Source organism: Nilaparvata lugens, chromosome 11 (genome assembly GCF_014356525.2).
Source record: "Nilaparvata lugens isolate BPH chromosome 11, ASM1435652v1, whole genome shotgun sequence".
NCBI classification, from domain to species: domain Eukaryota; kingdom Metazoa; phylum Arthropoda; class Insecta; order Hemiptera; family Delphacidae; genus Nilaparvata; species Nilaparvata lugens.
In genome coordinates, this window is record NC_052514.1 from 43,712,267 (window position 1) to 43,735,441 (window position 23,175).

The 23,175-nt window shown below is 32.4% G+C and overlaps 3 protein-coding genes across 3 annotated transcripts in view; all 3 read left to right on the forward strand.

Moving 5' to 3' along the window:
- The first annotated feature begins 2,869 nt into the window (after positions 1-2,869).
- LOC120353710 (serine/arginine-rich splicing factor 7-like) lies at positions 2,870-3,613 on the forward strand. Its single transcript, XM_039438483.1, has one exon. The coding sequence runs from the start codon at positions 2,962-2,964 to the stop codon at positions 3,544-3,546; it is 585 nt and encodes a 194-aa protein (XP_039294417.1). The 5' UTR covers positions 2,870-2,961; the 3' UTR covers positions 3,547-3,613.
- A 6,547-nt stretch (positions 3,614-10,160) lies between these two features.
- On the forward strand, positions 10,161-11,146 carry LOC111058570 (serine/arginine-rich splicing factor 7-like). Its single transcript, XM_039438484.1, has one exon. It carries the CDS (start codon positions 10,421-10,423, stop codon positions 11,003-11,005), a length of 585 nt encoding a protein of 194 aa, XP_039294418.1. The 5' UTR covers positions 10,161-10,420; the 3' UTR covers positions 11,006-11,146.
- A 1,254-nt stretch (positions 11,147-12,400) lies between these two features.
- Positions 12,401-23,175, forward strand: part of LOC111058571 (probable methylmalonate-semialdehyde dehydrogenase [acylating], mitochondrial) — a 47,153-nt gene continuing 36,378 nt past the window's right edge. The window contains 4 exon segments of the mRNA XM_039438487.1: positions 12,401-12,658; positions 13,797-13,922; positions 18,622-18,742; positions 19,114-19,239. Of these exon segments, the coding sequence (XP_039294421.1) occupies positions 12,623-12,658; positions 13,797-13,922; positions 18,622-18,742; positions 19,114-19,239 (409 nt within the window). The 5' untranslated portion in view covers positions 12,401-12,622.

Sequence of the window (23,175 nt, forward strand, 5' to 3'; positions counted from 1 at the left end):
GATGTAGCAAAACCCTGACAATTTTGGCGGCTATCTTGTTTCCGAGATGTTTGCCTGCGATATTGACTTATCAAAAAAAGTTATAGCCTAATGGAATGAAATTTGAAAAAAATAGAAAAAACGTTTTTTTAGGCTTTTGTAGATTATAACAAGAAAAATATGCGTTTTAGAGAAAAATTTTATGGAACAAAAATTGTAGAGGAAGATTTTTATTGAAAAAACGGTTGAATATCTTGAACGGTTATTGAAATACAAGCGATATAGCAAAACCCTGAAAATTTTGGCGGCCATCTTGTTTCCGAGATGTTTGCCTGTGATACATGACTTATCATCACGTTTCTTTTACTATTATATTAGACCTAACAAAGAAATTAAGACATCTTCCAGCTGTTACCCAAAAATGACCACGGAATGACATTTGCGCCCGGACTACAAGGATAGAAGACCAATTGAAGAGGTCGTTTCCAAAAACCACTATGTCTAAAATCACAATTTTTCAGTAGAACGATTTTTTGTTCCAATTCATATTATTCTAGGAAGTAGCTTTTTTCTATTACCAACTATGTTCCTTATGATAATAAACATAAAAATATATGAATGATTTAAATTTTAAATGATATATTAATAAATTTGCAACGGTTTTTTTCCAAACACCAACTAAGTCCATGGACGTAGTGGAGTTAGGAAAAAATGTTTGGACTTAGATGAGTTTGGAAAACATAAGACACTCTTTCATGGATTCTTAATGCATTGCAAATGAACAAGACTTTTAAGAATAATTTTTATTGAGGGTTTTAAGACATACAAATTCCTCATAACCCACTCCAAATGACAGAAAAATAATATATCTTGAGAGTTAATCTATGAAAAAGGACTAAAATAGATTTTTTCACATGAATCATCATTATCAAAAATCAGGATAGTGTAGAGCTACAATAAATAAGTACAATGAAAGACAATTAGTTTTATTTCAAAAACATAAAAAATAATAGTGAACAAAAAATAGTTTTGAAAAGTGAATTGATTATCAAGCGAACTGATAAAGTCTAAATATATAAAAAAATTACAGGAAGGGCTCTTCTTCATAATATTTATACCGTTTGTGTAAAATCTTTAATGTTGCAGAATGATGCAGAATGAATCAGAATATTTCTGCTATCTTTGAAAATTAAAGACAATGAGTTTTATTTTTAAAAAAATGAAAAAATAATTCTGAAAGAAAAATAATATTTTGAAGAGTGAGTGAATCGAAGAGGAAAACGATAAAGTCCAAATATAAAAATTTATTCAAATGAAATTTACAGGAAGGGCTCTTCTTCATCGTGCTATGCTGTATAGTGAGGTCCACGTTATAATGACAGTAGATAAATATAGGAGAATAACGATGCCGATTCTCTGCATTAATTAATTATATTTTTTCTATACTGTCAAAAACATAATTGGCATCGTTGTGAACCTGGAAAAGGATAGTATCTCCGGCTTTGTCGAATGATAGACAAGGATAGCAAAACCAAAGTTGATCAAATACTGTCATTATAACGTGGACCTCACTATAGGCGTTGTGTGCTATTTGGTCTGGTGCGCATGCGTGATGGTGGCGCGCATGCGTAGAACCATTGCTCTTCACACAGTGGCATTTGGAAAACATTGTTCATGGACTAAGCTTGGGTTTGGAAAAAATACTTTTTATACTCTTATAACAATGTAAATAGTGGGATTAGGAAAATAACAGTAGGATAGATAGATAGCTCTCAAAAAATGAGATCAGAATCATATGATAACTCAATTTTGATAATTTTGGACTTAGTGGGTTTTGGAAACGAGCTCTTCAATTATATTTAAATTAAGGTAATGATCGACTTAATAATGCAATATGTCAATTAATATCACTAGTGGTCTCTACTTCATAATTAATCTCTGTAGAAAACAATCAACTTGATTTTACTAGAAATCAATTATTTTTGTAGTTTTAAAGTTTTTCAACTTTTCAATATTTTTTCGACAATCTAATGTCGTTTCATTGAACATTCATGTTTGGTAGATTATTTTCATTTTTATTAGGAATATTGTTTTTGAAAACTCAATCACAGGCATATCATGATGAGTTGAAAATCAAACTAAATAATTAAGTAAAAATAAATAAAACTGAAATTAAATTACCAATGTTTAATGTCATTGAATATTTGAATAATATTGGATGAAATGAACTTTTGATACTGCCAACATAAAATAATACTGATTAAAAGAAGAAAACCGTGATTAATTTTACGAGAGCCAATCAGAGAAGGCCTTTTTGAATAAAAGATGGCTTCTCTGATTGGTTTTCGTGGAATTAATCACGATTAAAATTTAACCGGCTTTTGTACAACCGAGCCTCAGAGAATTAAATGTTTTTTTTTTTAGGAAGACTAGATAGATTCTCTTGACATTTAATATTGGTTAAAATTTAACAGGCTTTTGTGCAACTGGGCCTGAATTCATTTTCATCAAACAAGTCATGCTTCAAATAGACTATATATTTGTTCAATATTCAAACCTAATTTTTCGAAAAATTCAATATGAAAGCTTTAATAACTGTTTAAAGAGATTGAATAACTATTTTCAATGCCATATTTTTTAACAAGTAATATTTCCTAAATGAAACTATCCTAGTATAAACAAAATCAATTTTTTTATATTTTATTTCTAAAGTGTAAGGCCTATTCAAAAAGAATTTGGTACTTCTACAAGCTGGTTCAACTCACAACAGCTGTTCGATCAAAAGCAATTGATGAAAGATTTTTATAAACATTAATTAGAATCCTATTGTTTCAAGACCAACATCTAGGTACCTACTAAAATTAAGTTTTTATTCAATCGGTAGTAACCTAAGCAGTCAACGAATTAAAAATGAAGATTTATTTATTGTAAGTTCTTCTTATTACATAGAATATACATAGAGATAGTACAGCTTGTGTAATTATGTCGTCAAAACAGATTGACAACATGGATTGCAAGATCTATGTGGGAAACTTGAATTATTCAACAACCCGGGATGATTTGGAGGACGTTTTCCTCTATTACGGACCAATCAGGAACGTGTGGGTGGCTCGAAACCCACCTGGATTTGCATTTGTGGAGTTTGAAGATAAAAGGGACGCTCAAGATGCGGCCCACAAGTCGGATGGAAAGGTTATACGTGGGCATAGGGTGCGAGTAGAAAGGGCCCGTGTTATGCCCAGGTCCCGGATCAGTGGATATCCTAGTTTGATATCATCCGACCGCTGTTTTAATTGTGATAAACGCGGTCACTACGCAAGGAACTGTCCCAGAGGTCCTCAGCTGAGACGAGCTTCCTATGAAGAGCGGGGACGCCGAAGGTCGTCCAGAGACAGGAGGTCACGGTCAAGGTCGTCCAGGGAGAGGAGGTCAAGGTCGCCCAGGGAAAGAAGGTCAAGGTCGCCCAGGGAGAGGAGGTCAAGGTCATCCAGGGACAGGAGGTCAAGGTCCCGATCTGAGAGGAGCAGGAGTGAATCTAGGTCACGCTCTCGGTCTACAAGTAAATAGGATGTAATTTGTTAATTATTTGATACCCACGTCACTTGTACTAAATAACAATATATGTTACAATTCAGAAAAATTTGTATTTTTTATTTCAATAAACTACGGTAACTCAACTCTATATAGTTGGGTACCTAATCAGCTCAAATTTTATTTATTATCTATTTTGTAGTCCTAATAATCTAGAGTCTACTCCTTTAGTTATTATGTTTGTATTTCTTGGTAGTAAGTTTAAGAAGAATGAAAAAGAAATTTGTAAAATAATGTTCCTATACATAAAGTCTAGGAAAACATCACTTTTCTTATTGTATTAAAGTACGGTAGATTGAATTTATAAAGGTTCAATGATGGAAAAATAAATTGAGTAAAATAAGACTTAGATAATAAAACTTATAATCCGAAAATAAAATAAAACTTTTTTGAGGAACAAAAAATTAAATGACTAAAAAGACTGTGGGCAAATAAAAAACTTGAGGTTGATATTGAATGAAATTAGGCTTTCTTTTTTCTTGATTGAGTATTGATGAAACATTATTGATGTTGCTTTCCATGACGAAACACTATATAATAACTTTGTTGTGGTCAAGACACTGTGTTACTAGTAAATATTAAAAAAAAAACACTTAATTTTTTGGAGTATTCTCATTACTCCAAGAAAAGTAAGTGTAAGAAAAGTATTCTCATTACTCCAAGAAAAGTAAGTGTAAGAAAAGTATTCTCATTACTCCTAGAAAATTAAGTGTTTTTCAAATATTTACTAGTAACACAGTGTCTTAACCACAACAAAGTTGAACAATAATAATTAATAAAAAAAGTGATTATGAAAGCAAGTAGGCAAAAGAACTTGATTGGATGAAAAACAAAATAATGAGAATGATGAACCGCAATATGTAAAAGATAATTCTTTTAGATTCATAGAGAGATCTTTAAAAAATGTGTAAATAAAAATGTTATCCTATCATTAATTTAAGCCTAGCAATAAATGTTATTATATCTGTAGACTTCATCTCAAAACTAGTTGTATTGGTTTATTATTATAGTAGTTAGTTATTATTACCACAGTCACAGTCTCAAAAGTTGATCTCTGGACCGATTAACCTCTTCCAGAGCATCAAGAAGCTGTTATGAATAGCAATTATCAGCTGAGTTGTTCCATAGAGAATATATGATATTACTTTTGTTTAGTTAAGAAGTTGATATTGTGGTAATTATTCATATTGAATGAAAAAGACTAAGAGATTGTCAAAAAACCACAGATTTATTGATACTTAGAAAGACCGCAATGTGACAATAGACAATGGTGTAATAACCGAAACCGGTCTTTCTAAGTATCAATAAATCTGTGGTTTTTTGACAATCTCTTAGTCTTTTTCATTCTATATGATATTACGATATATGAGTGTTCCATGCCGCTCTTCTCTATGTATTCCATAGAGAAAGATAGCATATTATAATATCTTTTCTTCTTTAAAATGTATGTATTCAGGACTACTTATTTTCTATTTATAGAATAACATCACAGTACCCTTTTTTGAAAAGTTCTTAAATAAAATAACAGATTAAAAACACAAATTAAAACTAATTTTGATGTTTCACATCATCTTCAAGTTTTAATAATAAATTTCAAAAAAAGATTTTTTAATTGTAATTCATTTTTAAAACCTGAATATGATGTGAAATATCGAAACTATAGTGTGGTCCATGTTATAATGGCAGTAAATCAAGATAAAAGAATAGCGGTGCCGATTCTCTGCATTAATTAATTATATTTCTACACTGTCAAAAACATAATTGGCATCTTTGTGGACCTAGAAAAGGATAGTACCACCGGCTTTGTCGAATGATAGACAAGGATAGCGAAATCAAAGTTGATCAAATACTGTCATTATAACGTGGACCTCACTATAGTTGTTTTAATCTATTATTTTTTATTAAAAACTTTTCAAAAAAAGGGTTCGATTATGTTATTTTAAAGATATCTTCTCTCTATGATTGTATCCAGCTATTTGAGTCAATCAGCCAGTACACCGTAATTTCAAAATAATTGGGAACACAGAAGTCAGACATGCGCAGTTTGCTTATTCCACCTCCACCTGCCCCCACTCTGACAAACTAGGGATCAAGTTATCAGACCAAATCTGTAGTTCAATATTGTATTATTGGAGTAGGACTGTAGTCAACTATTATTACTATATAGTTTTGTTGTTGTAGTGGAAACTTGTTGTAGAGGAATAAGTGACTATGATTAGTTTTAGTATTATTAATAATGATGATGGTTGTTATGTAAATAGTATTATATCCAGTTGTAGTATCATGTTGTATCAAGTTGAAGATTGTCTTGCAATAAAAACTTGAATGTTAAAGTGAGTTTGTTACTGAGAATATCAACCTGCAGTACGCAGTACTGTATGAATTGAAATCATCCTTAATGAACTATTCAATACTGCATAAATACAATAGAATAAGTGCTGGAATAATTTCACAATATTGTCTTACTGCAGAGGATTATGATGTTACATTTTATCATTAATGAGCTCTCTGGATGAATGAATGGAATTGAATTTCATTCAGAGAATACGATGCTTATATCACGGTAATCGTAGTGAGAATGATATAGGTAGTATAAAATGATTTAATCATTACCGGTAATGTAGTTCTGTATATGATAAAATCGAATGATTTTTAACTACCTACAGTATTTTATTTATTTATCTATTCACAATGGAGAATACGGGTTCTCCCAAAATATGTCTCCTTTAAAATACAAATTGTAATTGTACAAATACAAATGAAAAAATAATACGAACTTATGCAGAAAGAAATAATACAAATAAAAAAATACTACCTACCTAATTCAAAGAAGAAAAATACAAAGATTTCAAATACTTATGAAAAAAGTGAAAAAAATATGGAGAGTTCAAAAATTCCAAAAATTATAAAAATTAGAGAATATAATAACAATTGATGAATAAAGTTTTGAAGAATATATACTATCATGATGACTTATGAGATACAAAAATAAGCACAATCTGGAAAAAAGTTCAAAACAGCAACTTGATTGCCTTTTTACAATGCCAAATAAAGGAATCATTCAAAGAAAAATGTTTTGCCTGATAAAAAATAATATATAAAGTATTCACTATATCAAATACGGTAGATAATGGAGAATAAAACATCATAATATTATTATGTTTTCATTTAGTAATACCAAGCTCAGTTCTACACATTCTTCATTTGAAAATACCAAATTTCAATACGTTATTGAGATGATAATTTGAAATTATTTTCAAGTGTAGGTACCACAAAAATTTAAATATCTCAATAATTAACAATTCTGAATATACTATGTTTTAAGTCTACGTTTAATTATCAGGGATCGTTTCTCGTCTGTATAAATAATAAAATGAGCATAGATATAAAATAATGAACAAAAACTTAAATTTTATCTATGTATGAGAAAAACTACTACAAAATTCATTCAAATATGACATATAAAGTTCATCATTTTTGAGAAACTTAAAAAATACTGTATTTTTTCATATAGGCCCAACTTTCAAGCTATTTCACCTTGAAGGAGATTCATAAAATATTTTTTGTAGCTTACTATTAAATGCTTGCTATTTTTTTATTTTTCCATTAATTGATATAATAGCTGAAGGGAATATCCTGGTTCAATAATCACTTCTACTTCAAGTTCCTGATACGAATATAGTTCCTATACGAGTATAATCCTAGTTATGCAAATGTATAATATACGGTATCTATTATAGTTACTAGTAAATGAATATAATACAGTGTATAAGTTCAACATATGGCATAATTATGACCAATGTACTGGAAAATAATCTTTTCACAATCAGGCAAAAAAGATAGACTATATTCCATGATTAGGCTGTAACAACAGTAAAAGTACCTACTCTATTTCTAATGTGTAGACTCGAACGATTTCTTCCACAATGATGAATAACCAATGAGAGTGACAGTACTATATTGTATAGACCACATGAAATCGATTTTCTTCAGAGAAAGTCCCCGTTTCTGGTATTAGATAACCGTATAGCGTGATGAAACAACGTTTAATATGCTACATAACTTCAATACAGGAAAATATGTTAGGCGTTCCAATCGATCATAGCTGATTGACAATAAATGGAGATTGACAGTAACCGAGAGATTGACGATATTGGACAGACATGAGAAGATTGATCCAATTTAGTGGATTCAGGACTGGTCTTATTTCAATGGATAAAATCTGCTCTGGATATGGTTGCAGTATAAAAAGAAATAAGTATTTTGCACTACCATTCATACAATATTACCTTGTACTAAAGTGAGATTCAAGTTATAGAGTCAGTCTAAATTAATGATAGGAGGGCATTGTTGACACTTTTCTTCTTCCACAACCTTCTACAGTACTTTATAGTTGTGATTCAAGTTATATCTGATCTAACCAGATCAGACAAGATCTCATCCCGGTTTAATTATTTGACCTGATATGTTGCGATTCTTGTTAATAATTAATTCTATCACAGATTAATTGTATTCGTCAAGAAAATATTTTCCCATAATTTAATTATGAATTTTCATGATTTCAGTATTCTGGTAGTTCATTGTGATTCTACATAATTAACATGCAAAAAAAACTTGGAAACTGTAGGGTACGGAGTTAGAAAAGTGTAGAGCAATCAGCTATGTCAAATATCAGACAATAATCCGGGCGCAAATGTCTCGAATAAGGCACTCCGTGGTCATTTTTGGGTAACAGCCGTGGAAGATGTCTCAATTTCTTCGTTAGGTCTAACATAATAAAGATCGTGATGATGATAAGTCGAAATCACCTCGAAAGCAAGAAATCATGCTGGATTCTCTTTGGAGGGCGCTAGAGAACTCATTTTTTGACGTACAGCGCATGAATATATATCGTTCCAAAGTTGAAAAAACGCTCTAAATTTAATAGATTCAAAATTTCTCTGTATCTCTTACAGAACAAAAGTTATAATGGAATGAAATTTGAAAAAAATGGAAAAAACGTTTTTTTAGGCTTTTGAAGGCTATAACAAGAAAAATTTGCGTTTTAGAGGAAAATTTTACGAAACAAAATTTGTAGCGGAAGATTTTTAGAATATTCTCATTGAAAAAACGGTTGAATATCTTGGACGGTTATTGGAATACAAGCAATATAGCAAAACCCTGAAAATTTTGGCGGCCATCTTGTTTCCGAGATGTTTGCCTGTGATATTGACTTATCATCATCACGATCCTTTTATTATTATGCTAGACCTAACAAAGAAATTAAAACAACTTCCAGCTGTTACCCAAAAATTACCACGGAATGACATTTGCGCCCGGACTACAAGGATAGAAGACCAATACGGTATTTAAGTTAAGGTAATGATCGACTTAATAATGCGATACGTCAATATCACTATAGTAGTGGTCTCTGCTTCATAATTAATCTCTGTAGTAAAAAATCAACTTTTTTAAAAATCAAAGTTTTTCAACTTTTCAATATGTTTTCGACAATCTAATGTCGTTTCATTGAACATTCATATTTGGTAGTTTATTTTTACTAGGTAGTAGTTCTGTGAACAGTAGACCTCACGCAGTATTCTCATCCACAAGTATTTGATTGAAACTATAGACCTCATGGAGATACAGATAAACACTGGCTTCTCCACACATCTGTGTAATCACTTGTCAGCTGATTTATGATGAATAATTATTCTATAGTCTGATTTTAACTCTAATATTGGCGTATGAAAGAGGCTCCTTTTTCCTTTTATATTATCCTTGAAATGCAAAATTTTCAAAAACCTTTTATATACGTCGACGAGCAATTAAAAAAGGATCATACCTGTCAAATTTCATGAAAATCTATTACCCCGTTTCGCTGTAAATGCGCAACATATAAACATTTAAACATTCAAACATCTAAACATTAAGAGAAATGCCAAACCGTCGACTTCAATCTTAAACCTCACTTCGCTTGGTCAATTATGGTATTATTTGGAATATTGTTTTTGAAAACTATATATAATCGATTACATCATTATGGGTTGTAAATTCAACTAAATTTTCAAGTAAAAATAAATAAAACTGAAATGAAATTACCAATGTTTAATATCATTGAATATTTGAATAATATTGGATGAAATGAACTTTTGATACTGCCAACATAAAAAATTTCACGAGAACCAATCAGAGAAGGCCTTTTTGAAAAGATGGCTTCTCTGATTGGTTTTCGTGGAATTAATCACGATTAAAATTTAACCGGCTTTTGTACAACCGAGCCTCAGTTAGTATTAAATGTTTTTTTTTTAAGAAGACTAGATAGATTCTCTTGACATTTAATATTGGTTAAAATTCAACAGGCTTTTGTGCAACTGGGCCTGAATTCATTTTCATCAAACAAGTCATGCTTCAAATAGGCTAGGCTATATATTTGTTCAATATTCAAACCTAATTTTTCGAAAAATTCAATATGAAAGATTTAATAACTGTTTAAAGAGATTGAATAACTATTTTCAATGCCATATTTTTTAACAAGTAATATTTCCTAAATGAAACTATCCTAGTATAAACAAAATCAATTTTTTTATATTTTATTTCTAAAGTGTAAGGCCTATTCAAAAAGAATTTGGTACTTCTACAAGCTGGTTCAACTCACAACAGCTGTTCGATCAAAAGCAATTGATGAAAGATTTTTATAAACATTAATTAGAATCCTATTGTTTCAAGACCAACATCTAGGTACTAAAATCAAGTTTTTATTCAATCGGTAGTAGCCTAAGCAGTCAACGAATTAAAAATGAAGATTTATTTATTGTAAGTTCTTCTTATTACATAGAATATACATAGAGATAGTACAGCTTGTGTAATTATGTCGTCAAAACAGATTGACAACATGGATTGCAAGATCTATGTGGGAAACTTGAATTATTCAACAACCCGGGATGATTTGGAGGACGTTTTCCTCTATTACGGACCAATCAGGAACGTGTGGGTGGCTCGGAACCCACCTGGATTTGCATTTGTGGAGTTTGAAGATAAAAGGGACGCTCAAGATGCGGCCCACAAGTCGGATGGAAAGGTTATACGTGGGCATAGGGTGCGAGTAGAAAGGGCCCGTGTTATGCCCAGGTCCCGGATCAGTGGATATCCTAGTTTGATATCATCCGACCGCTGTTTTAATTGTGATAAACGCGGTCACTACGCAAGGAACTGTCCCAGAGGTCCTCAGCTGAGACGAGCTTCCTATGAAGAGCGGGGACGCCGAAGGTCGTCCAGAGACAGGAGGTCACGGTCAAGGTCGTCCAGGGAGAGGAGGTCAAGGTCGCCCAGGGAAAGAAGGTCAAGGTCGCCCAGGGAGAGGAGGTCAAGGTCATCCAGGGACAGGAGGTCAAGGTCCCGATCTGAGAGGAGCAGGAGTGAATCTAGGTCACGCTCTCGGTCTACAAGTAAATAGGATGTAATTTGTTAATTATTTGATACCCACGTCACTTGTACTAAATAACAATATATGTTACAATTCAGAAAAAATTGTATTTTTTATTTCAATAAACTACGGTAGCTTAACTCTATATAGTTGGGTACCTAATCAGCTCAAATGTTATTTATTATCTATTTTGTAGTCCTAATAATCTATAGTCTACTCCTTTAGTTATGATGTTTGTATTTCTTGGTAGTAAGTTTAAGAAGAATGAAAAAGAAATTTGTAAAATAATGTTCCTATACATAAAGTCTAGGAAAACATCACTTTTCTTATTGTATTAAAGTACGGTAGATTGAATTTGGAAAGGTTTAATGATGGAAAAATAAATTGAGTAAAATAAGACTTAGATAATAAAACTTATAATCCGAAAATAAAATAAAACTTTCTTGAGGAACAAAAAATTAAATGACTAAAAAGACTGTGGGCAAATAAAAAACTTGAGGTTGATATTGAATGAAATTAGGCTTTCTTTTTTTCTTGATTGAATATTGATGAAACATTATTGATGTTGCTTTCCATGACGAAACACTATATAATAACTTTGTTGTGGTCAAGACACTGTGTTACTAGTAAATATTTAAAAAAAAACACTTAATTTTTTGGAGTATTCTCATTACTCCAAGAAAAGTATTCTCATTACTCCTAGAAAAGTAAGTGTTTTTTCAAATATTTACTAGTAACACAGTGTCTTAACCACAACAAAGTTGAACAATAATAATTAATAAAAAAAGTGATTATGAAAGCAAGTAGGCAAAAGAACTTGATTGGATGAAAAACAAAATAATGAGAATGATGAACCGCAATATGTAAAAGATAATTCTTTTAGATTCATAGAGAGATCTTTAAAAAATGTGTAAATAAGACTGATTCATTCAATAAGTAGTGGAATTTCCAACTGATTTTACTGTGATAAAATACAGTGGAGGATTGTAGACCTAAACAGAAGGCACATACACTAATTTATTATTTGATTCATATGAAAATAAAAAGAATATTGACATCAAAATATTTATTTAGATTTCTTTGCTCTTCTTGTCTTTTTAACGGAAACTGTCTTCTTTTGTGATTTCAGTACGGTAATTAGATAAAATATGATCTAAAATCAATAATTGGAAGAGCAAAAAGCTTTTTTTACTCAGAAATATAGAAAGAAATATAATTCATTCAAGTAAGCTTGATAATTATTTGTGGTCAAAACTTCAAAATAATTCAAATCTCGCGCTATTATTAATCAGCTGAGGAATTGCCACCGTCTTTGCTAGGTGTGTTATTTAAAATCTAAATGGCATTGCTCAGATGTTAGCTTTTAGGTTATGTCATATTTTATTCAAACTGTCAGCTGCAACTGCTGCAAGCACTAGCTTCACAACTCACAACTAGCTTGGACAAATTTTCTAATAAACTTGAAGAGTGTTGATTAAATCACGGGTTCGAAGGACTCAGTATCGTGCGCATGACAGTGAATTATCAGAGAAGAGTGTTTCCATTCAGAGATAAAAATTTATTATAATTCAAGGTTGAATTAATGTAACATAGTTGCCGCTGACAGTATCTGACTGTTATACTAGTGTTGGTAACATAAATTTCGAGATGGCTACAACACCCTTACGTTCTGTCAACTGTAAGGTGAGTAAATATATTACAACATTCATAATATATTAGGCTATGTTAAAACTACAAATACGTTTACTATATGCCTATTTACTTACAATATCTCAGGAAATTAAATTTTCCAATGTTGTAAGTTGCAATGCAAATCAAATTGGTTTTGCGCTTTGAAACAACTTTAAAACCCTTTGATTAATATCTTTTAAAAACATGAAAAAATTGTAAATGATTAGGCTATGCAATATTTATCTCTGTTATTGATTAATTTTTTTACGTGAGTTTTTCTAAAAGATTTTTCTCATCCTTCTTGTCTTCGATGTTTCTCTTATACCCGGTTGCACAAAAGCAGGTTAAATTTTAACCGTGATTAACTCTACGAGAACCAATCAGAGAAGGCGTTTTTGAAGAGACAGCTTCTCTGATTGGTTTTCGTGGAATTAATCACGGTTAAAATTTAACGGCTTTTAATTTATAACACTTTTATAAATGTGAATATGTAATATTTTATGAATAAAACAATTTGAATTTGAATTTTGTGCAACCGGCACTTAGTCTATCAAATAACAATTTTAGGCTCCATCAAATTTAAAATTATTAGATTAGGCTACAGATTTCAATTTAATTTCAAGTTTAGCCCACCTTAGATGAGCCACAAAAAATTAATTTCAGCTTTAGGTAAATTATTTAAACTGTTGTATGTAGCATATAATTTCAATCCAATAAGGGGAAAAGTGGGAGGTTTGAGACAGTGCTGATAGAAAATGAGTTATTTTTAATTTTAGTTAATGTCTCAAGCCTCCTTCCATTCCTCTCAGGTTTGGAGCCTTGAGACAAAAAACATCAGGATGGTAAATATTGAATGAAAAATAATATAACTGTTCCTGTAACAGGGAGGAAATGCACAAAAAATAAAGGCTCACTGGAGTTTAGGTTCACAGTTGAATTTTTCAATTAGGAATAGACCAAGTTGAGGCATAAAACATGAAACATGTCTCAAGCCTCCCATTTCTCCCCTTCTACTGTAGGTCTCTGTATCTTGCCTTTAAAATAGATATTAAGTTACACTGGTCAGTAATTTATGTGGTGTCGAATGAAATGACAAATTTATAACAAATGACAAAATTTGAATAATGATGGTTGTTTTATTGAATTTTAGGTTCTGCAGCAATGCGTGAGGTGGAACCATTCCTGTCCACCTACAACAAAACTCTACCTGAACGGAAAAATGGTTGAATCAAAGACTACTGAATGGATAGATTTACATAATCCGGCTACAAATGAGGTAAATTACTCTACCTGAGGCCTATTTCATGAAAATGAGGATGTCCTATCATTTTATTGATACTGTGTGGTGTATTTTTACTATAGGCCTATTTGGTGGTTATCCAATTCATTTAGTTTTATATACCCTCAATATCAAAACCAAATTTATGGTCACCCGTTCAACGGGTATAGCTGGCGAATGTCGATTAACAGTGGGCTTCACTTTAGTGATCCCTTTTATGGACTTATTTAAATAAATAATAAATACTAAATACTAGAAAAGGCAGAAACAGAACGACGTCCGAAGTCTAGGGAAGAGAACTTGTCTACACGATGACGGCGCAACCACGGAGCCAATCGCTTTCCAAAATGTAACTTATATTAGTGGAATACTGCACTATTATTTCCATCTTAATACAAATTAATTATTCTGATAAGAGTATTACTGAGGTATTGTTTATCTTTGAAGCCTAGTCGTGACTTTAGTTTCTAATTAATATTGATGAGGGTCAGGAAAAGTTCATCACAGCGTCATAACGCATCCATTGTCAAAAAATACTTCATAATCAAAATCTCTTTCCCTTCGTCATTATAATCGTATGATCGTCACTCGTTCTCTCATGCTCTCTCTCTCGTCTCTCCCTCAACAATTTCTACCGCCTTATCTCTCTACTTTAATCATATTGATAATATTATATTAAAACACTTTTTGGATTCAAAAACCTTTATCAGCATTTCATAAATTCTTGCTGTGTTATTTTGATTTTGATTATCATTATTCAATAAAAAAAACACAAAACTTGAAATGAATTCCACTAAAAAACTTTTTTAGTTACTGTTCATGTTTCCTCATCATTCTACTTTATCTTGAAATGAAGTTGTAGGGAGAGATTCATTTCAACTCTGATCTTTATGTTAACAACATTCAAGAGAAAAGAAGATTACGTTAATTAAAACGTCATAGAGATTGTTTTACAAGCGAAGTAAATATTTACCACTCGAATTAAAAAGTACGTTGAGCATTCTAAAAGCAATTATTTATTAGTTTTGTGTTCGTAGAGAATCTTGAGATAAAACGCTTGAATCAACTATTCTATTTTTCAACAAAATGATAAAACTTACGTCATTTACAAAAATATGGAGTTTGCTGGAAGAAATACATTAATACAACAGCTTCAAAATAATACGACTGAATAGAAAATATCAATGTACAGCTATTTTGAATCATTTAGGAATGTTTCATTTCGTCAAGGAAAACGTTTCCAATGAAAGAAATGAGAAAATAAAGATTACCATATAAGCTGCGACTACGCCTCGTTTCGGAAAGTCAATTTTCTGACTCCAGCTGTTAAAAGTCTAGAACTTAGCTCAATCCCGAGCTCGGAAATCGGCCCTTAATATTACAAACCACAAATACCAAAACCATATTCATGTTCGTGTAGCTGGCGAATGTCGCTTAACTTGTCCACACGATGACGGCGCAACCACGGAGCCAATCGCTTTCCAAAATGTAACTTATATTAGTGGAATACTGCACTATTATTTCCATCTTAATACAAATTAATTATTTTGATAAGAGTATTACTGAGGTATTGTTTATCTTTGAAGCCTAGTCGTGACTTTAGTCTCTAATTAATATTGATGAGGGTCAGGAAAAGTTCATCACAGCGTCATAACGCATCCATTGTCCAAAAATACTTCATAATCAAAATTTCTTTCCCTTCGTCATTATGATCGTATGATCGTCACTCATTCCCTCTTACTCACTCCTCTGTCTCTCTCTCTCTCTCTCGTCTTTCCCTCAGCAATTTCTACCGCCTTATCTCTCTACTTTAATCATATTGATAATATTATATTGATAGTCTCAGAAATATTAAAACACTTTTTGGATTCAAAAACCTTTATCAGCATTTCATAAATTCTTGCTGTGTTATTTTGATTTTGATCATCGTTATTCAATAAAAAAAAAACACAAAACTTGAAATGAATTCCACTAAAAAACTTTTTTAGTTAATGTCTCAAGCCTCCTTCCATTCCTCTCAGGTTTGGAGCCTTGAGACAAAAAACATCAGGATGGTAAATATTGAATGAAAAATAATATAACTGTTCCTGTAACAGGGAGGAAATGCACAAAAAATAAAGGCTCACTGGAGTTTAGGTTCACAGTTGAATTTTCAATTAGGAATAGACCAAGTTGAGGCATAAAACATGTCTCAAGCCTCCAATTTTTCCCCTTCTTCTACTTTGTAGGTCTCTGTATCTTGCCTTTAAAATAGATATTAAGTTACACTGGTCAGTAATTTATGTGGTGTCGAATGAAATGACAAATTTATAACAAATGACAAAATTTGAATAATGATGGTTGTTTTATTGAATTTTAGGTTCTGCAGCAATGCGTGAGGTGGAACCATTCCTGTCCACCTACAACAAAACTCTACCTGAACGGAAAAATGGTTGAATCAAAGACTACTGAATGGATAGATTTACATAATCCGGCTACAAATGAGGTAAATTACTCCACCTGAGGCCTATTTCATGAAAATGAGGATGTCCTATCATTTTATTGATACTGTGTGGTGTATTTTTACTATAGGCCTATTTGGTGGTTATCCAATTCATTTAGTTTTATATACCCTCAATATCAAAACCAAATTTATGGTCACCCGTTCAACGGGTATAGCTGGCGAATGTCGATTAACAGTGGGCTTCACTTTAGTGATCCCTTTTATGGACTTATTTAAATAAATAATAAATACTAAATACTAGAAAAGGCAGAAACAGAACGACGTCCGAAGTCTAGGGAAGAGAACTTGTCTACACGATGACGGCGCAACCACGGAGCCAATCGCTTTCCAAAATGTAACTTATATTAGTGGAATACTGCACTATTATTTCCATCTTAATACAAATTAATTATTCTGATAAGAGTATTACTGAGGTATTGTTTATCTTTGAAGCCTAGTCGTGACTTTAGTTTCTAATTAATATTGATGAGGGTCAGGAAAAGTTCATCACAGCGTCATAACGCATCCATTGTCAAAAAATACTTCATAATCAAAATCTCTTTCCCTTCGTCATTATAATCGTATGATCGTCACTCGTTCTCTCATGCTCTCTCTCTCTCTCGTCTCTCCCTCAACAATTTCTACCGCCTTATCTCTCTACTTTAATCATATTGATAATATTATATTAAAACACTTTTTGGATTCAAAAACCTTTATCAGCATTTCATAAATTCTTGCTGTGTTATTTTGATTTTGATTATCATTATTCAATAAAAAAAACACAAAACTTGAAATGAATTCCACTAAAAAACTTTTTTAGTTACTGTTCATGTTTCCTCATCATTCTACTTTATCTTGAAATGAAGTTGTAGGGAGAGATTCATTTCAACTCTGATCTTTATGTTAACAACATTCAAGAGAAAAGAAGATTACGTTAATTAAAACGTCATAGAGATTGTTTTACAAGCGAAGTAAATATTTACCATTCGAATTAAAAAGTACGTTGAGCATTCTAAAAGCAATTATTTATTAGTTTTGTGTTCGTAGAGAATCTTGAGATAAAACGCTTGAATCAACTATTCTATTTTTCAACAAAATGATAAAACTTACGTCATTTACAAAAATATGGAGTTTGCTGGAAGAAATACATTAATACAACAACTTCAAAATAATACGACTGAATAGAAAATATCAATGTACATCTAAATCGAATAACGTTACATTTGAAGAAATATAAATTTCATTGTGAAAATATGTCCGGTCTCACAAGGTGTCAAACTATCGATCCGGTAAACTGAAAAACTTCAATAAATAAACTAGCAGATGTGAAAGAAATTATTCAATTCATTTTGAAAATTATTATTCATGAGAATTTCTGATATGGATCAGGGATTTCATTAAAGAATTTTTATTAAAAGTAAGGAGTATGAATAGATTAAATTATGAATTCATGAAAATGACAGTTAAGGATGGATTTAACAATAAACTCCAAATAAAACTCATGGTTAGAATAAATAGGATTTGAAATAGTTATTTGTGCAACTAGTGCGCAAAGTGACAGTTTGCTGCACCGAAAGAAACGTTTACGCCCGAGCCGTAGGCGAGGGCGGAATGGTTTCTTGAGTGCAGCAGAGGAACTTTGTGCACGTATTTCACATTAAGTTTTTCCTACAGTTACCATTGAATATGAAAAGTGGGTAATTATGGGTAAAATTGCCTGAAATGCATCAAATGTTTATCTGTGTAATTTTATTATTGATAAAAACCTTAATCCTAAAATCCTAAAGTCCTCGTTGTCCTTGGTTATAATATATAATAGTAATAATTAGCGCGTTGTGCTTCGTTGCACCTCTGCTCACTATAGCAGCCACAGCAGTCACTGTTACCAACTTCATTTCGATTTTGCTGCACTGTTGCTCCATATAACCTACCAAGTATTTTGCGTTGCCATGTTGCAAATCTGGAGTGCAGAAAAATTTTTCCCGCACTAGAGCGGAAAAGTGATTCTTTGCGTTCTGTAATCAGTGCAGCAATGGCCACTTTTCAACGTAACTGTAGGAAAAATCAATTGACTATCATTTTTTATCATTCATGTATTGAGAGATACACACAGTTTGGTATGTGAAACACTTTTGACAGCTTCCATTAATTGTTTTACCATCTCACTGAAAATGTATCTCATGAGATTTTAGAGATTATTTTCCATTTATTTAGGTGGTCACAAGGGTCCCGAAATCCACCAAAACAGAGATGGAAGACGCTGTTATGTCTTGCAAAGAAACTTTCAAAACCTGGTCGAAAACTTCACCAATCAGTCGGCAACAGATCATTTTTTGTTAACTCAAGCCAATTACTGTCGACTACTATCTGTTATTACTGTTTTGTTGGGAGCCTAAGAGTGTAAGAACGGCACACTATGAGAAACTACCAGCGTCACATAGCTACACGAAAAATAAGTACTAGGACTATGAGCTTGAGTTAACTTTGAAAATTAGAAAATAAACGTCCCATACCATGGGATATCTTCTTGAGCTATCTATTCTCTATGGTATAACATTGTAAGTGACAATAAAGAAAAGGGAGTTTTTATGTAGTTCATAATCATTATTATTTGTTCAATATTCTTCAGTAAACAGGCTATCAAAGTACATTAATCAATAATAACTTTTTCATGCTGTTGATATTTATTATTTAACATTCCATGAGATATAATAGTTTTATCTTCTAACAAGACTACTTAATTTCTCTCACAGAAACAACTAGCTGAAAATATAACTCTGGAGCAGGGCAAAACTTTGATAGACGCAGAGGGCGACGTTCTTCGAGGATTGCGTAAGTTTTATATATTTATTTATTCAACAGAGACAAAAACACATATTCATAAAATTATTGGAAATGGAAAAACAAGCTTCTTATCATTTAGCTGCGTACAGATTTATGCGCTACTCCGAACGTTACGCGAGCAGTTCGCATGATGATCGCAGGTCGCGCAAGAACAGACCACGAACGGAGCGTGATTCGAATGTCAATAGCTGCGCCCGCATACGCATACCGGTAGACACCTTCTTAGCTACTGAATGCTTAGCTACTGAAGTCAAGAATAAGACAAGCTCGCGATCATCTTGCGAACATATTGTGAACCTTTTGTGTTCCATTTATGCGCGTAAATCTGTACGCACCTTTTGACGTAATTTATTGGGTTTCTTCTCACGATCATACCATTCAAACAACAATAAGTATTTTTTTTTTTATTATTTGCTTATGGAAAGGAAGTAACAGACAACTAGACAATTTTCTTTCCTATCTGAATGGATTACATCAGAGTATAAAATTCACTGTAGAGGTAGAACAGGATTGTGTATTGAATTTTCTAGATTTAAGAATAGATCATAGCACTGGTTTTCACAAGTTTTCTATTTTCAGAAAACCAACCCATACTGATGTTATCATTACTCTTCATTCTTGTCATCCTATTTCTTACAAACTTGCTGCTTTCAATAGTATGGTCTATAGAGCACTAACAATACCTATGAGCCATCATGATTTTGATATTGAGATCACTAAAATTAAACAGATAGCTGTCACAAATGGGTATGAAGAAAGTATGGTGGACAGATTATTGAGTAAAATTAATAGAAAAATTTCAATCAATAGGCTCAAACTGTGAGGAGAAGACTTGGATAACAATCCCATATTTAGGCCTTGTATCTGATAAAATAGGTAGGGAATTGAAGAGGAATGGATTTCATGTTGCTTTCAAGACCAAACCGATTCTAAATAGTCTATTCAGCTGGAGTAAAGACAAAATTGATATTTGGGATAAAAGTGGGGTGTACAAACTTAAATGTGATGATTGTAATGCTTGTTACGTGGGTCAGACTGGTAGAAGTTTCAAAAGTAGAATTAAAGAACACATCAGAGATTGGAATAAACAAAATGGGGAATCTAACTTTGCAGAACATTTGATAACAAATAATCACAAGTTCACAGTTAAGGAGAATGTTGAGTTTCTGCATGTTAATAACAAAGGCAGATCTTTGAATATTCTAGAGGCTTTAGAAATAACAAGAGTAATTAAGGAAAATTCACAGTATAGTTTAAATGACCAGAGTCATTTCAACCAGTACAACACTACGAATTTAGTTTTATCATAAAATTGTAAGCATACATTAGTCAATAGTTTTTCCTTTTACATATTTGTTTTATTATCTTTCACACTTGTTTTCTTGGTTCTTATTTTGTACTCAAAGTAAATTTTATTATCATGGCAATTCTGTTGCTTAAGCCGCCATTTTGTCACACCGTTGAGGGGGAGGAGACTGTCTAGCTAGGCCAATGGCAGGCGTTGATGCCCTCGACCAATAGCAGTACTCGCCTACTAGTATAAATTCTGCTGCTCTTGTATTTAGTTTTAGTTTATCAGAGATTGACAATGGTGTAATAACCGAAACCGGTCTTTCTAATTATCAATAAATCAGTGGTTTTTTGACAATTTCTTAGTCTTTTTTCATTTAATTAATAACAATAAGTATCGGTATATTGGGTACTTGTTGAACTTTTACAGTATTACCAGTACTTGAGCTAGATACGCACACAACAGTGTCAGTGAACGGTGAAAAATAATTCCCATGAGTTCTAATTGGACTATACTCACTCAGCCCGGACGAGTGATTATGAATAATACCATTAGAACTAATGGAAATTATATTTTCACTGTCACTGTAGTGTGCAAATCCAGCTTTTTCGTATCCATTTTTCGTACCTCTATTGATGAAGGCTCATTTCTCATGAGAAATTCCCAATACCTATTTCCATTGAGCATGACTTGAAGTCTTCATCTGGAAATTGAAAAAAAATCCAAGTACCGGTTTTTTAAAACTGTTTATTCACAACATATTAATGCCCTTTTCAAGTTGAAATTCAATTCAAGGACTTGGAAAATGGCATTAAACATGTTGTGAATGAAACGTTTATAAAAAAGGGTACGTTGATTTTTAATTTCCAGGTAAATAAGAGTAGCCCTCAGCAAAAAGTTGACTTGAAGCTCTTTTATGGTCTTCAGAATGCATGGCCTCTATGGCACACGTAATTTATACTATGCTTGTATACTCCTCATAAGAGACAATGCATAGACACAATCCTGTAGACGAACTGAAAAATGATCCCCATATTTCTGAAGCCTATGTTGATCAATATCCATTTTTTTCATTCATTCAATAAATTGTATAAATTATCATTTATGCTGATTAATATTACTTTATATTTTTTATTCACCCATTTCTGGAATAAATTGTGTAAATTATATTTTACATCTATTTTATTCGCGCTTGTTAGCTGAAACACTGAAAGTTTACCATCTTTCCAATTCGTGGGTGAGATTGAGCGCCCTCGCCCTCCCCCAAAATTTCTTCCAATTTTTTCTTCGATGTTAATTTCCCACGTCTAAAAATCAGTAAATTTTATAGAAGAATAAATTACTACAACAATTTCATCTCACTTCTCATACGTCAATTTTTTGACATGGCGTACTTTTCAGAGAATCTCCGTCCATGGTTTCCAGTATTTCTTTGCATTCTTGTATGAGTAAAGGAACTCATGAAAAAATGTTTAAGGATGTCACTATGATCTAGAAATTGAAAGTAAACAAACACCTTTGAACCTATGATGCGCATTTCCAAAGTCTCATGGAGAATTTGAACTCTTAATGGAGGGATCAGGCAGGCGGGTTTTTCATTGATGTATATCATCGCTTTTTTACCAAACTGTTTAAATACTTACTCTCATTATGTATTGCAATGGGAGGCGGGTGTCTTATTTATATCAGACTAGCCGTCAGGCTCGCTTCGCTCGCCATATCCGTCTAGCCAGGGGGCTCCGCCCCCTGGACCCCCGACTGGATCGTCCAAGAATGAGATCAGCAGGCGAGCTTCGCTCGCCTGCATTTTTCATTTGGGCATTTTTATCATATGTTAGGACAATCCAGTCGGTGGTCCAGACTAAACGGCTGGCTAAAAGGATATGGCGAGCGAAGCGAGCCTGACTGCTAGTAATATAATATTCCCAGGATTGAAGTAGCAGTGCCCAATCAATTTTTCTGCGATAAATGCATTTAATCTTCAACTTGGTGCCAACCTAACAAAGTCAACTCAACTTAATGCCAACCTGACAAAATTATTAATTTAGTTGCCAGTTAACAACTGTTTCGAAGAGGTACTCTATCTAGATTATAGTTCTATAGTAACATATGATATGGAAATTTCAATTATAATTAAGAGATCGGGAGAAGAAGAATATACATGCTAAAAGACGAACTTTAAACCCTTAAAAACAACCCTTAGAGTTAAAATATTGCCAAAAGATTTCTTAGTGCGCCTCTAAAGGGTCAACTGAACATACCTACCAAATTTGAACGTTTTTGGTCCGGTAGATTTTCAGTTATGCGAGTGAGTGAGTGAGTGAGTGAGTGAGTCAGTGAGTCAGTCAGTGAGTGAGTGCCATTTCGCTTTTATATATATAGATCATTTTCTGACTAAAGCTTAACTTATTACATTTTGCTGGATTTTTTTGGTACACAAATTTTAGTTTCCATACCAGAGTTCTCAATAGGGTCGGGGTGGAGGACGGGTGACGAATTCTGTTTTGGAGAATGTTTTGGAGAGGATTTTATTTCCATCGATATCACTTCATATTTTTAATCATTTTGATAACTACTTAAGTAATGAACTAATCCGCACACAAAAAAAAAACAAACAAAACCTACTCTAGAAC

What these genes read in the sequence shown, in the direction of transcription:
- LOC120353710 (XM_039438483.1), top strand. Translation starts at nt 2,962, where the DNA reads ATGTCGTCAAAACAGATTGACAACATGGATTGCAAGATCTATGTGGGA.
- LOC111058570 (XM_039438484.1), top strand. Translation starts at nt 10,421, where the DNA reads ATGTCGTCAAAACAGATTGACAACATGGATTGCAAGATCTATGTGGGA.